General features: G+C 45.7%; 1 protein-coding gene across 1 annotated transcript in view; it reads right to left on the bottom strand.

Annotated features, from left to right (window-relative positions):
* cog2 (component of oligomeric golgi complex 2) overlaps positions 1-14,024 on the bottom strand; it is an 86,627-nt gene that overhangs the window by 69,783 nt on the left and 2,820 nt on the right. The window contains exons 2-4 of the mRNA XM_038801066.1: positions 3,958-4,119; positions 3,808-3,873; positions 1,043-1,123 (exon numbers count right to left, since the gene is read on the bottom strand). Coding sequence (XP_038656994.1) covers positions 1,043-1,123; positions 3,808-3,873; positions 3,958-4,119 — 309 coding nt within the window. The remainder of the gene's footprint in view (positions 1-1,042; positions 1,124-3,807; positions 3,874-3,957; positions 4,120-14,024) is intronic.

Genomic DNA, 14,024 nt, shown 5'->3' with positions numbered 1-14,024 from the left:
CAGCACAGAACAGGCCCTTCAGCCCTCGATGTTGTGCCGAGCAATGATCACCCTACTTAAACCCACGTAACCCGTATCCCAACAATCCCCCCATTAACCTTACACTACGGGCAATTTAGCATGGCCAATCCACCTAACCTGCACATCTTTGGACTGTGGGGAGGACATCATGTGCCAGGCTCAGTCTAATTCAATTTAAGGTGGTCTACCGGGCACACATGACGGCAGCGCGAATGAGTAAGTTTTTTAGGGTAGAAGACAGTTGTATGAGGTGCAAGGGCAGCCCTGCAATTCATGTCCACATGTTTTGGGCATGCCCGGAGCTTAGAGTGTTCTGGCAAGGGTTCGTGAGGGCAATGTCCAAGGTGCTTAACACACGGGTGGTGCCGAGTCCAGAGATAGCGATCTTTGGAGTGTCAGAAGACCCGGGAGTTCAGGGGTCGAAAGTCTTAGCCTTTGCCTCCCTAGTAGCCTGGGGACGGATTATATTAATGTGGAGGGACTTGAAACGCCCGAGTATAGAGACTTGGGTTACCGACATGGCTGGGTTTCTCAGCCTCGAGAAAATAAAGTTTGCCTTAAGAGGGTCTAAGCTAGGGTTCTCTCGGAGGTGGCAGCCGTTCGCTAACTTTCTCGGGGAAAATTAAAATGTCAGCAGCAACAGCAATCCGTGGAGGGGGGGGGGTTGAGTGCTTCATTGGGATGGAGTGGGAAGACTGGGTCGCGTTGGGTAATGTCTATTTAATTGTTATTGTATAGTCTTTTTTTGTACTATGTTAATGTTCACTCGAGTTTGTTTTGTTATTATGGTTACTATTGTTTTATTCTGAAAAATTCTGGAAAATTTTAAAAATACTTTTAAAATAAACAATAAAGTATCGTTTTGAAAAGTGGGTAAACTGCAAGTGAATGGAAGCACAAATATATTTTATTTCTCAATAAACTTATAGTAGTGTAATTCTGTGCCATGTGTTGACAATCGGAGCCCCAGCATCCTGCCAAGTCCATGCACCTCCTAATCTGACATTAAACAGTATTTCACCTTTTTCTTTCTGATGTCATCTTCTTTAACCAGACGGTTGTCAATGGCTTGAATCCCTTCACTCACCACCAGTTTGAGGCTCTACAGGACAGTAGAGAGAGAAAACCTGGTCATTGTCCTCAGAAAATGAAGGTGTGTTACTTAAAAACAAAGGGAAGTTATTCAGATCAATGCACTTCAAAACTACAGTGTAATCTGCCAGTAAAAATTTAAAAAACGGCGCCAAGAATGTGCGGGTTACGTCACAGTTTTGAAAGTTCTTGTACTTGCACAGGGTAACAATGGTAAGCTAATTTTAATCAATATCAATCGAATATACAATTGATCACGTGAACAAAGCTAGACAATCCATTCTGTAAGTACCAATGAAAGAGCAGTGGAAAACAGCTCCCAATTTTCTCATTTCCCCTCCCTTCTAAAGTTCACCGGGAGAAAAGATCGAACGAGTGACATTGTAAACTTGGTATTAGGCACTGCTTGAATTTTTCAAGTGACATCCATAGAACAGAAGACCTTATAAAATAAGTCAAACAATTCAACAACTTCCATTTACTACAACAGCAGCTTTACTGTCGAAAATATCTCAATTCAGAATAAAATGTCATTTCTCAGTGGTCTTTATGAGGAAACATTTCGGATAGTTGTTTTACAGTTACCATTTTGGATTTCGCTCAATTGACTATGGTCAATGTCAATCACTGAAGGAGCTCCCTTTCAATTTTACCGCCATTACTATTGGCAAAGTTCAAACGATTGGATCCCTTCAGTGGTCCAACCCATCCCAGATTGCTGCTCCTCCTTATGGAACTCAGCTGACCAGAGTGTGTCCGGGCCCAGCGAACCCAAGTGTTTTTTGTTCACTTGCTTCCTGTTGCAGCAAGAGTTGAAACTGAGCAAAACAGGTCAGAAAATTAAAGAATCAGAGAAAGTGAGAACTGAAGATGAGAAAGACATGTAACAGGGAAGAGAAATTTTTTAAAAGACACTGACAAATGCTTGTAAGAGGCACAAACAAGAAATATCAAACATGGCGGCATAGTGGTTAGCACTGCTGCCTCACAGCAGCAGGGACCAGGGTCCAATTCCAGCCTTGGGGGACTGTCTGTGTCGAGTTTACATATTTTCCCCGTGTCTACGTGGGTTTCCTCTGGATACTCCGGTTTCCTCTCGCAGTCCAAGGATGTGCAGATTAGATGGATTGGCCATGCTAAATTGCCCCATGTGTCCAAAAGGTTAGATGGGGTTACAGGGATAGGATGGGGGAGTGGGCCTGGATGGGGTGCTCTTTCGGAGAGTCAGTGTAGACTCGATGGGCTGAATGGCCTCCTTCTGCAACATAGGTATTCTTTGATTCTGTGTGCTCCTTTTCTATTGCCTGTTCTTACCTGCTCAAGTCCACTGTATTTTGCTACCATTTGCTGGACAGCATTGACTAACCCGTCCTAAGTCCTACCCAGTCTACCTCAAATGGCCCAAAATTATCCCCACCTATCATTTCTCTCCTGAACCCTAGATCCTGGGCTGTATTCCACTCCCTCACTGCAAGGTATTCACAATCTGACAGCTGATCATACACTGATAATCTGGGGCTGCACGGTGGTGCAATGGTTGGCACTGCTGCTTCACAGCGCCAGGGATCCGGGTTCGATTCCCAACTTGGGTGACTGTGTGGAGCTTGCACTTTTTCCCCCGTGTCTGCGTGGGTTTCCCTCTTGGTGCTCCGGTTTCCTCCCACAGTCCGAAGATGTGCAGGTTAGGTGGATTGGACATGCTAAATTGCCCCTTACGGTGAGGTTACAGGGCAGGTGATACGGCCCAGCCAGGTAGGGTGGGCTTTCAAAGGGTCAGTGCAGGCTCAATGCACCGAATGGCCATTTCTGTACTTTAGGGATTCTATGATAATACCCAACAATTACAATCCCTGGATCAAATACAGATTTTAGCTCAGGGGCTTCCTGACCTACCAAAAGGTGAACCCAAGATAAGAGAAAAGGCAAAGGTAGGAATTGAAGCTGACCAGAGAGAGGTAGAAATTAGTGAATGAGACACAGACAAAGATAATTTAATGAAGGTATCCATAAGACATCCTTCATCTCAGCAGCCGAGTGCAACGGCACTCCCCACTTTCTGACAGTTGGAAAAATTTCGCTTGAATCCAGTTCACAATGGTTGAAAGCCCACAGCACGAAGTGGCTTGGAACTCAAAATCGTCAATGTCACTGAGGGAGTTACAGCACCTTACTGGAGATCTTTACACTGTGTCTAACGTTACATACTTTTGGCCTGAGACAATCCACATGTTGCCACCCTATTGCGAACAATTAAAAAAATTTTTAGAGTACCCAATTCAGTTTTTCAATTAAGGGGCAATTTAGCATGGCCAAACCACCTACCCTGCATATCTTTGGGTTGAGGGGGCAAAACCCACGCAAACACGGGGAGAAAGTGCAAACACCACGCGGACTGTGACCCAGAGCCGAAATCGAACCTGGGACCTCGGCGCCGGGAAGCGGCAGTGCTAACCCACTGCCTGTCGTGCTGCCAGCCCATGGCAAACATAATAAAATGTTCCATTCCCCAGCACTAATATCTTGTGCTTTGACAAGGACACAAAATGTCCAACTTTGCAAAAATGCAGAAATCAGCAATTTTACCAGATGGTCCAATTCGAAACTGCCTCGGTTTCCAAAATGTAGGAACTCAAGCTGAAGTTGGTCAGAACCTGTTTTAACTAAGGTAACGACACAAGGCGATATAAAACATACCATCACCTCTTCTCTCAATTGACCCAGTGGTACTGTCAGCTGGTTCAAAGCTCTGTCCATGCCGACCTGAAAAATAAAATTACACTTCAAAAAAGTGAGCACAAATGCAAACAGCTAAAATTTTACAGGTTCTGTCTGAAAGAGTCTTACCAAATTGGTAGAAAGATTGACAAAGTCTGCATAGTCTTTATTTATCAGTTCGATCATAGCAGTTTTCAGGAGTTTATAATAAAGTTCAAGGTCATCTCGGAGTGTCTCCAACTGAACATGTTTTCTACACTCCGACACAAAATGATCCACATCAAAATCATCCTGTAAAGGAAAAGCAGTGCAAACAGGTCAACGAACAGAACAAATTCTCAGCCTAATGAACGTCTACTTAACACAATGTATAGTCCAAACATGAACATCTACAGTTCATTAAACTATCATCTTCTGGATGACCAAATGAACTCTCTCATGAGTTAATTAGGACTACAACAATCCGAAATATTTTTCTGAAACTCTTGGACAGGAAAAGGGTCTAAAGTCCTATCGAGACCCAAACTGGACAAAAGTACAACCCGAGCTCAATTGGCAAGATCTCCTGAGAGGGATAGTTAATGGCTGAAGTCAGCCTATCTGAAGAAGCAAGTTGGCCAGAAAGAGAGGAAGCCCTGACCAAAGTCAATGAACTTAATTTGAGTTGACAGGGGCAATGTGGTGTCATTTTACCATTTTCTTGGTTATAAGGTCGGACTGAAATTAAGTTAGACAGTTGAGAGTTGCTTTCATGGCTGCCATAAACATGACTCACTGCAAGATAAAACAACATGACAATCTGTATCGGTCCTCTCACATCAGTGCATCCTTCAAAAGATTGGAGAAGCACGCGAGTACAGGCGAGCTTATGGCATCAAGTTGATCTAACAGGAGTCTTGTTACAGTGGCCTACAGGTTCATGTCATCATAAAATTAAATATAGGATAGTATAGATGAAGTAATTATAAGGGATGCAGGGTCACTGGGGGTGATCCTTTGTCAACTTTATTGTTCCAAATCGGGCAGCATGGTCACACAAATGGTTAGCACTGTGGCTTCACAGCGCCAGGGTTCCAGCTCCGATTCCACCCTGGGTCACTGCCTGTGCGGAGTCTGCACGTTCTCCCCGTGTCTGCGTGGGTTTCCTCCGGGTGCTCCGGTTTCCTCCCACAGTCCAAAGACGTGCAGGTTAGGTGGATTGGCCATGCTAAATTGCCCTTAGTGTCCAAAGAGGTTAGGAGGGGTTACTGGGTTAAGAGGATAGGGTGGAAGTAAGGGCTTAAGTGGGGCGGTGCAGACTCGATGGGCCGAATGGCCTCCTTCAGCACTGCACATTCTATGTTCAAACAAGAGCAGAGCAATGACTCTGAATGCAAATATCTAGAGGAGATTCAATATTTGAAATGATTATTGAGGTATTTGTGATTTTGTAACAGTAACAAAAGAAACAGTGTAAATATAAACATAGTGCAAAGGCCGTCTTCCTCCCTCACAGGTCCCACCTTTCTTACACACTAATCTAAACTAAACCCCCCCCCCCCAACCCCGTCTCTGCTGACGGTTAATTTTCTCTAAAGAAGTCGACAAACGGTTGCCACCTCCGGACGACCCCTAACATTGACCCTCTCAGGGCGAACAGTAGACAGAAAAAGCTAGCCACGTCAGTGAGCCAGGTCTCTGACTTGGGGGGCTTTGAATCCCTCCAAGCTAATTGTATCCGTCTCCGGGCTACCAAGGAGGCAAAGGCCAGAACGTCTGCCTCTTTCTCCTCCTGGATTCCCAGATCTTCCGATACTCTAAAAATTGCCCCCTCTGGACTTGGTGCCACCTTTGTTTTTAAACATCTTGGACACGACATCCGCAAACCCCTGCCAGAATCCCCTAAGCTTCAGGCATGCCCAGAACATATGAACATGGCTTGCTGGTCCTCCCGCACACCTGTCTTCTATCCCAAATCTGCTCATCTGGGCCACTGTCATGTGTGTCCGGTGAACGACCTTAAATTGTATCAGGCTGAGCCTGGAGCATGATGTGGACGTGTTGAATCTACTCAACGCATCTGCCCAGAGACCATCCTCTATTCTCCTCCTAACTCCTCTTCCCATTTGCGTTTCAGCTCCTCGGTCTGCGTTTCCTCTGATCCCATGAGTTCTTTATAGATGTCCAAAACCTTCCCCTCTCCCACCCATACACTGGAAAATATCCTGCACTGTATCCCGTTGGTGATAGGAGCAGGAAGGTTGAGATCTGCCTGCGTAGGAAGTCCTGCACCGTCAGTTCAAATTTCTCCTCCAACTCCCTCAGGCTGGGAAAGCTCCCCTCTTTGAACAGATCTCCCATCCTCTCGATCCCTGCTCTTTGCCATCCATGAAACCCTCCATCCAGCCTCCTTGGGTCAAACTGATGATTATTGCAGATTGGAGACCAAACCGATGGTCCCTCTGCTCCCACATGTTTCCTCCATTGCCCCCAGACTCTCAGGCTGCCACCACCATGGGGCTGGTGGAGTACCGTGCCGGCGGGAATGGCAGAGGTGTCGTTATCAATGCCCGCAAATTCGTGCCCTTACATGATGCCGCCTCTACTCGCTCCGATACCGACCCCTCCCCACCACCCACTTCCTAATCATGGCTATATTCGCCGCCCAATAGTAATTGCTAACGTTCGGCATCACCAACCCGCCCTCCACCCGGCTACGTTCCAGCATCCCCTTTTTTACACGCTGGGTATTGCCTGCCCATACAAAGCCAGAGATCACTTTGTTTACCCATTTAAAAGAGGCCTCTGGAATAAAGATCTCAAACACCTTGTTAATCCTCTCTGGGGCAACCATCAACTTCCCCCATCCTATCCCGAACCATCTCCCTCCGTGCTGCCTGCCTACGAAACTGACCTGCCAATATACGACCCACCTTCTTCCCGTATTCATAGCGGCTGCCCTCCCCCTTCTCAGCTGACTCAACGCTTTACCCGTGAACCTTGCTTGCAACTATTTCCTCATTGCCAGGAGCTCCGGATCCAGGACCCCCGCATACCTCCCATCCTCAAAATCTCTTCTATCAACCGTCGGCATTCCCCCCCTCTCCACCTTAGCCTTCAAACAGATCACCTCCCCCCTCAGAGCCTCCCAAACCACTGACAAGACCTCTCCTGTACAACTGAACCCCACATAATCCTTAATTACCTTCCCTATCTTATCACAGAAACTCCGGTCCATCAACAGCCCCATATCCATCCTCCACCCGGCTCTTGGGCCACCCCCTTCGCCAGCATGGAGCGTGATCAGAGATCACAATTGCCGAGTACTCTGCCCTCTTAACTCCGGCCAACATTGTCTCCCCACCATGTAAAAGTCAATCCTTGCGAACACCTGATGCACCGGGGAGAAAAACAAACACTTCCGATTCCACAAGTGTAAAAATCTCCATGGAGCAACCTCCCCCACCATCTCGCTCCTAAGGCCCCCACGACATGGCCAGTTGACGCGGCTGGGACCTGTCTACCCTCGATGCCACTGTGTTCCAAACACCCCTAAAATAAACTCATGGGTATCCAAACCCAGGATTGCCGCCAGTGTTTTCTTCAAGAACCCAGCATCATCCCAATTGGGAGCATATACGCGTGTCAACGCCACCAACCTCACCCCACAGGTGTCGGGTGGGTCGCGGAGCCATCGGTCGGAAAATTCCCAATCATGGAAAAGGTGCCCAACAGCCGTGACCACTTTTAAGAATGTCGGCTGCGATCGGCTTTTAAGTTGAGAATGTCAGCCGTAGCTGGCCTTTAAATGGAGTCTTCCCACCAGAAGAGGTGACAGAGATCAGGTCACGTGCCCGGCCCTACACTGACATCATGTACGTCCCTTCTTTGGGCACAAAATCACAGAGCAGAGATTCTTCTATTTTGTAGCTGCCATCAAGCAAGTAACAGGACTGTGAAGAATGGATCGTCTTGTAATAAGAGAGAGGGCCATAGACACAACAGACCAGGATCTCACAACTGAATCTACTGGAGAGAGCTGCTTAGGAAAGTCCTTGGTAGGTCAAAGTAATGCTGGTGTGAGCCGTATACAGAGCTCCAGAGCCTCTGGTGAACAACCCATTAAGAACAAACTAAAATCAGGAATAAAGCAGTATAAAGGTGATTTCTTGAGGTACCGCTTTGTGTCAATACAAATCGGTTTGCAAAGCCCATGTGCGTTATATGCAGACAACGTTTCAATTCTAAACGAACGGAATCTCAAATTGCAAGGGAAGGATGATGATTGCTTTTGGCACTGTGAAGAAATAGATGCCTTCCAAAAGTCTTCGGCAATTGTGAGTACAAAGCCAAAACTGCTACATGTTCCACACACTGATACGACACACACACTGCTACGACACATCGAAGAAAACAGGGTTAGTAAGGGAACTATAAATAGACTGACAAGCCTTATTCAGTTGTAGCTGGTTGCGCTGATTAACTGTTTTTCTCACTACTTTCCAGAGGAGATGTTTTAGATTTTGAAAGAGTGGGTGAAAAATCCTTTTGAACTCGAGACCCCAATTATTAACTTATAACTGACTCCAAATGGAGATACTGAACTTCTGCGCCTCACCTATGACGGCACACTAAAATCATGCCACGTGTCCATGAGGCTGTCAGCATTCTGGAGTAGCGTCTCCAAGGAGTATCCAGTGCTTTGTAAAAAAAGCATTTTGGGTTGCTATTGCTCTACACAACCTACACGTGCGAGGTTGGAATATCCGTTCGCACCAAGATGAAGACAGCATTACCCTCTCCTCCTGTGAACCTAATTAGAGCGAGATTGTGAGGACCGAGCAAGTTCACCTGCTAAAGGTAAGTGAAAATGGTGTGTTGCGAAGGTCGGCCGGCATGGGTCGCCAAGGTTGACTGGCTGGTAAAATTGAGTCCTGGGGGGAAAAGGTTTTATAAACACTACTTCAAACAGTTCAATTCCTCAGTCAAATATTCCATTTTCCCTGACTGATTCTCAATTGTTCTCATCAGTTCTATTTGTTCATTCGCAACTTCCTCTTGTTATCTTCCGACAATGATGCATACACATCACTAGTTCTACCTACCAATCTACTTTGTAAAAGTAATGTTCAAATTTCTTTTTGCCATGTCATCTGTTTAGCATTCTTCTCAAATGAAACAAAGAATGCTTCCAGATCTTTTTCGTCAAACTTTGGAATAGCTTGTATAAATTTAATAATTTCCCCACTAGGTTCATGTCTACTTCCATCCTCAACCTGTTCTGATATCTCTGCTTTAACTTCCAACATTTTAAGCTGAAATTCATTCGCATTCCTTTTTTCTTTCTGCCATTGCTAATGTTTCCATTTCCTATTCCCTCTGAAAAGCTATCGTTGTGTTTCTTTTCTTTGTTTCCTTTTCTTTTCCTGTATCTCTAGGTCAAGTTTTTTCATTTCTATTTCTTTTTGTAATTACATTTTAGCCAATTCAATTCCCTCACTTTTCGGAGGATTTGGTCAATCTGACAACTCCTGCACATTTAAATGTTTCGCTATGCTTGCAATGATGTCAGTTTTCCTAGTCCTTGCAAGCAATCCCAATTCCAAAATGTGTCCCAGTTCAGTTAACCAACTTCTGGTTACTTTCTGTAAACCAGTCAGAGTCAAATCTTTCATATTTTGGAAAGTCTTCCCAATGCCATTTTGTATTCTTTAAAAAAAATTATTTGTATTCTCCTCCTTTTTTATATTTTCTCCTGAATTTACACCCACCAACAATAAACAATAATCAGCAACAGATATGTCAATCCCCATAACAACGATCCCATCCTCCCACCAACCCCCGCATGTTTACATAAACAAATGACAAAAAGGAATCAGGGATTACCCATAGTCATCCTTGATATACACAGCCCCCCTCCCCCCAACCATCCCACTGACCCCCCCCCCCCAAACTAATGTTCTATGCTATCCAGTTCTTGAAAGTGCATAATAATTAATGCCCATGACTTGTAGAACCCGTCCAAGCTTCCCCTCAGTTCAAACTTAACCTTCTGAAGGGTCAAGTATTTCAACAGGTCCCCCCACCACGCCAGGGCACAGGCTGCTCTCCATCCCAGCAGGATCCGCCTTCGGGCGATCAACGAGGCGAAGGCTACGATATCTTCCTCCGCACCCGTTCCAACCCTGGCTGGTCAGACACCCCGAATATGGCCTCCCGGGGACCCAGGTCCAGTTTCACGTGCACCACCTTGGAAATTACCCTAAAAACCTCCTTCCAATACTCCTCCAGCTTTGGACAGGACCAAAACGTATGAACGTGATTCGCGCCCCCCGCAACACTCACACACATCTTCCAGTCCTTCAAAGAATCAGCTCATCCTTGCCCTCGTGAGGTGCGCTCTGTATACCACCTTCAGCTGTATCAGCCGCAACCTCGCACATGAGGTGGAGGCATTTACTCTCCGGAGCACCTCACACCAGACCCCCTACTCAATAACCTCTCCCAACTCTTCCTCCCACTTTGCTTTGATCCCTTCCAGTGGTGCCTTATCCTCTTCCAAAATAGCTCCGTACACCGCTGACACTACCCCTTTCTCCAGTCCCCTTGTCGTCAGCACCTCCTCCAGCAACGTGGAGGCCGGTTCCTCAGGGAAGCTCTGTATCTCCTTCCTCACAAAATCTCGACCCTGCATGTATCTAAACATTTCTCCCTGCTCCAACCCATACTTCGCTTCCAGCTCCCTCAATCCTGCAAACCGACCCCCAAGAAACAAATCTTTTAGTGTCTTAATCCCCTTCTTTCCCATTTCCGAAAACTTCCATCTCACTTCCCTGACTGTGGTTCCCCCGAATCGGCATTTCCCTTGACCCTGCCCCCAACCCGAAGTGGTGACGAAACTGCCTCCAGATTTTCAATGAAGCTATTATTACCGGACTCCCTGAGTATTTCCCCGGAGCTATTGGGAGCGGCGCTGTTACTCGTGCTTTCAGTCCCGGCCCCCTGCACAAACTCTCCTCCATTCTGACCCACTGGGAATCAAACCATTTTGTATTCTAAACTCTAAACAGTTTCTCCTATTCTATTCTAAACAGTAACTCCAATTCTTTGTCCAGTAACTCAGTACCCCACTTCCTATTTTATAAGGATTCACAGATCCCACCTCTAACAATAAATTCCAGAACAAGTTTTACTTTTCAGCGTCCAGTAACCCTTTCTCCATGTTTTGCAATCCTGCAAGAGCCCCCACTTCTGTCACCATCCCAGTTGATGTTATAACTGGGTGGGAAGATTCCAGAATGGAGCCCTGGTGCAAAAGACCGTAACCTTTTCTTTTTTTTAATAAAACGTGGAGGAACAGAGAGTCACAGGACCAGTAATTTGTTTTAACAAGAAAAAAATGTTTATTGAACAGGAAAAATTGGATTATAATACAATGCTCCTCCCTTATCTTAACAAATACACCAGATTTAAAAATTAACATGGATTACAAAGTACACCTTAAGCTACGATGGTCACGTTAATACAAAAAGTCCCTTTTAAACACATGATCAAATACACACAGTCCACTCTGAACCCAAGTTAGTGCCTATGGATTTTTCCTCATAAACCCTCCAGATTATGATCACATGAAAGGGTCAAAACACCACTCCCGCAAACAAGTTTGAAAATCTTCTCTCACAGTAAGGCTTCCCCGTCGCAGTTTGCATTCCAAAATCCAGTCCAGGTTTTACAAACGACATTTGTAAACAAAGCTTCCGCTCCACTTTTAACAGTGAATCCAGTCCAGGGTTTTACACCAACCCCCTTTAGGTTTCCTTTGTCTTAACCGCTTTTACACAAACTCAGGTCCAGCCACGAATTTCCATAGTATTTCAACATGTTTCAAAGGCTGTCGTAAAATCACACAAACCTGAAACGACATCAGATACCTTTCTGGAGTTTCAGCCTTCCTCTCAGATCTGGCTGTCTTTATTGAACAGTGCTCTATTCTAGTACCGTTTAACCTCAGACTACTTGGAAACTTCTCTTCAGGTCTCTAGTTTCCTTAATTAGCTCTGTACTTGTTTTCTTAACCGTTACTCCATGATATGGCTTTTCTTCCGGTAAAGCTGAGAGATAGATTCCCTCTCTAGACTACAACCCAACAGCTTCTAGCAGAGCTGTGACAGCTGCTTTCGGTCTCACTACATCTCTTCAACTGCAATCAAATTAGCTAAACTACAACTTTAAAAACCTATCTACCACTGGTGTATTTATTCTTTATGCCGTAGCTCTGTCTAACACAATAGAAACACAGTTGGAACTTAACCAACCCACATCCATACAAACATCTTTGTCCAGCAGGAATCTATTTTTTAAAATATAAATCCAGAGTACCCAATTCTTTTTTTTCAAATTAAGGGGCAATTTGGCGTGGACAATTCACCTATCCTGCACATCTTTGGGTTATGGGGGTGAGACCCATGCAGACACAAGGAGATGTGCAAACTTCTCAGGGACAATGACCCATGGCTGGGATCGAACCTGGGTCCTTGATGCCGTGAGGCAGCAGTGCTAACCACTGCGCCACCGTGCAACCCTTCCAGCATTAATCTAACTCCAGGTTTTACCCTTTCAAGCTCAGAGACATTAGATGAAATACACTTAAAATGACTTTATGTACATAAAAAGCAAGAGGGTAGCCAGGGAAAGGGTTGGCCCACTGAAGGATAGGCAAGGGAATCTATGTGTGGAGCCAGAGGAAATGGGCGTGGTACTAAATGAATACTTTGCATCAGTATTCACCAAAGAGAAGGAATTGGTGGATATGGAGTCTGGAGAAGGGTGTGTAGATAGCCTGGGTCACATTGAGATCCAAAAAGACGCGGTGTTGGGCGTCTTGAAAAACATTACGGTAGATAAGTCCCCAGGGCCTGATGGTATCTACCCCAGAATACTGAAGGAGGCTAGAGAGGAAATTGCTGAGGCCTTGACAAAAATCTTTGGATCCTCACCGTCTTCAGGTGTTGTCCCGGAAGACTGGAGAATAGCCAATGTTGTTCCTTTGTTTAAGAAGGGAAGCAAGGATAATCCAGGGTACTGCAGGCCGGTGAGCCTACGTCAGAGGTAGGGAAATTACTGGAGAGAATTCTTCGAGACAGGATCTACTCCCATTTGGAAGCAAATGGACGCATTAGTGAGAGGCAGCATGGTTTTGTGAAGAGGAGGTCGTGTCTCACTAACTTGGTAGACAGTTTTTCGAAGAGGTCACAAAGATGATTGATGCAGGTAGGGCAGTGGATGCGGTCTATATGGACTTCAGTAAGGCCTTTAACAAGGTCCCTCATGGTAGACTGGTACAAAAGGTGAAGTCATACGGGATCGGGGTGAGCTGGCAAGGTGGACACAGAACTGGCTAGGTCATAGAAGGCAGAGAGTAGCAATGGAAGGGTGCTTTTCTAATTGGAGGACTGTGACTAGTGGTGTTCCGCAGGGATCAGTGCTGGGACCTTTGCTGTTCGTAGTATATATAAATGATTTGGAGGAAAATGTAACTGGTCTGATTAGTAAGTTTGCAGACGACACAAAGGTTGGTGGAATTGCGGATAGCGATGAAGACTGTCAGAGGATACAGCAGGATTTAGATCTTTTGAAGACTTGGGCGGAGAGATGGCAGATGGAGTTTAATATGGACAAATGTGAGGTAATGCATTTGGGAAGGTCTAATGCAGGTAGGGAATATACAGTGAATGGTAGAACCCTCAAGAGTATTGAAAGTCAGAGATCTAGGTGTACAGGTCCACAGGTCACTGAAAGGGGCAACACAGGTGGAGAAGTTAGTCAAGAAGGCATACGGCACGCTTGCCTTCATTAGCCGGGGCACTGAGTATAAGAATTGGCAAGTCATGTTGCAGCTGTATAGAACCTTAGTTAGGCCACACTTGGAGTATAGTCTTCAATTCTGGTCAACACACTACCAGAAGCATGTGGAGGCTTTGGAGAGGGTGCAGAAGAGATTTACCAGGATGCTGCCTGGTATGGAGGTCATTAGCTATGAGGAGCGGTTGAATAAACTCGGTTTGTTCTCACTGGAACGACAGAGGTTGAGGGGCGACCTGATAGAGATCTACAAAATTATGAGGGGCATAGACAGTGGATAGTCAGAGGCTTTCCCCAGGGTAGAGAGGTCAATTACTAGGAGGCATAGGCTTACGGTGCCTCTTTAACCAGCATTG

Source organism: Scyliorhinus canicula, chromosome 6, assembly GCF_902713615.1.
Source record: "Scyliorhinus canicula chromosome 6, sScyCan1.1, whole genome shotgun sequence".
Classification (NCBI taxonomy): Eukaryota; Metazoa; Chordata; class Chondrichthyes; order Carcharhiniformes; family Scyliorhinidae; genus Scyliorhinus; species Scyliorhinus canicula.
The sequence above is the reverse complement of the archived record's forward strand: the minus strand, read 5'-3'. Positions and strand labels throughout refer to the sequence as shown.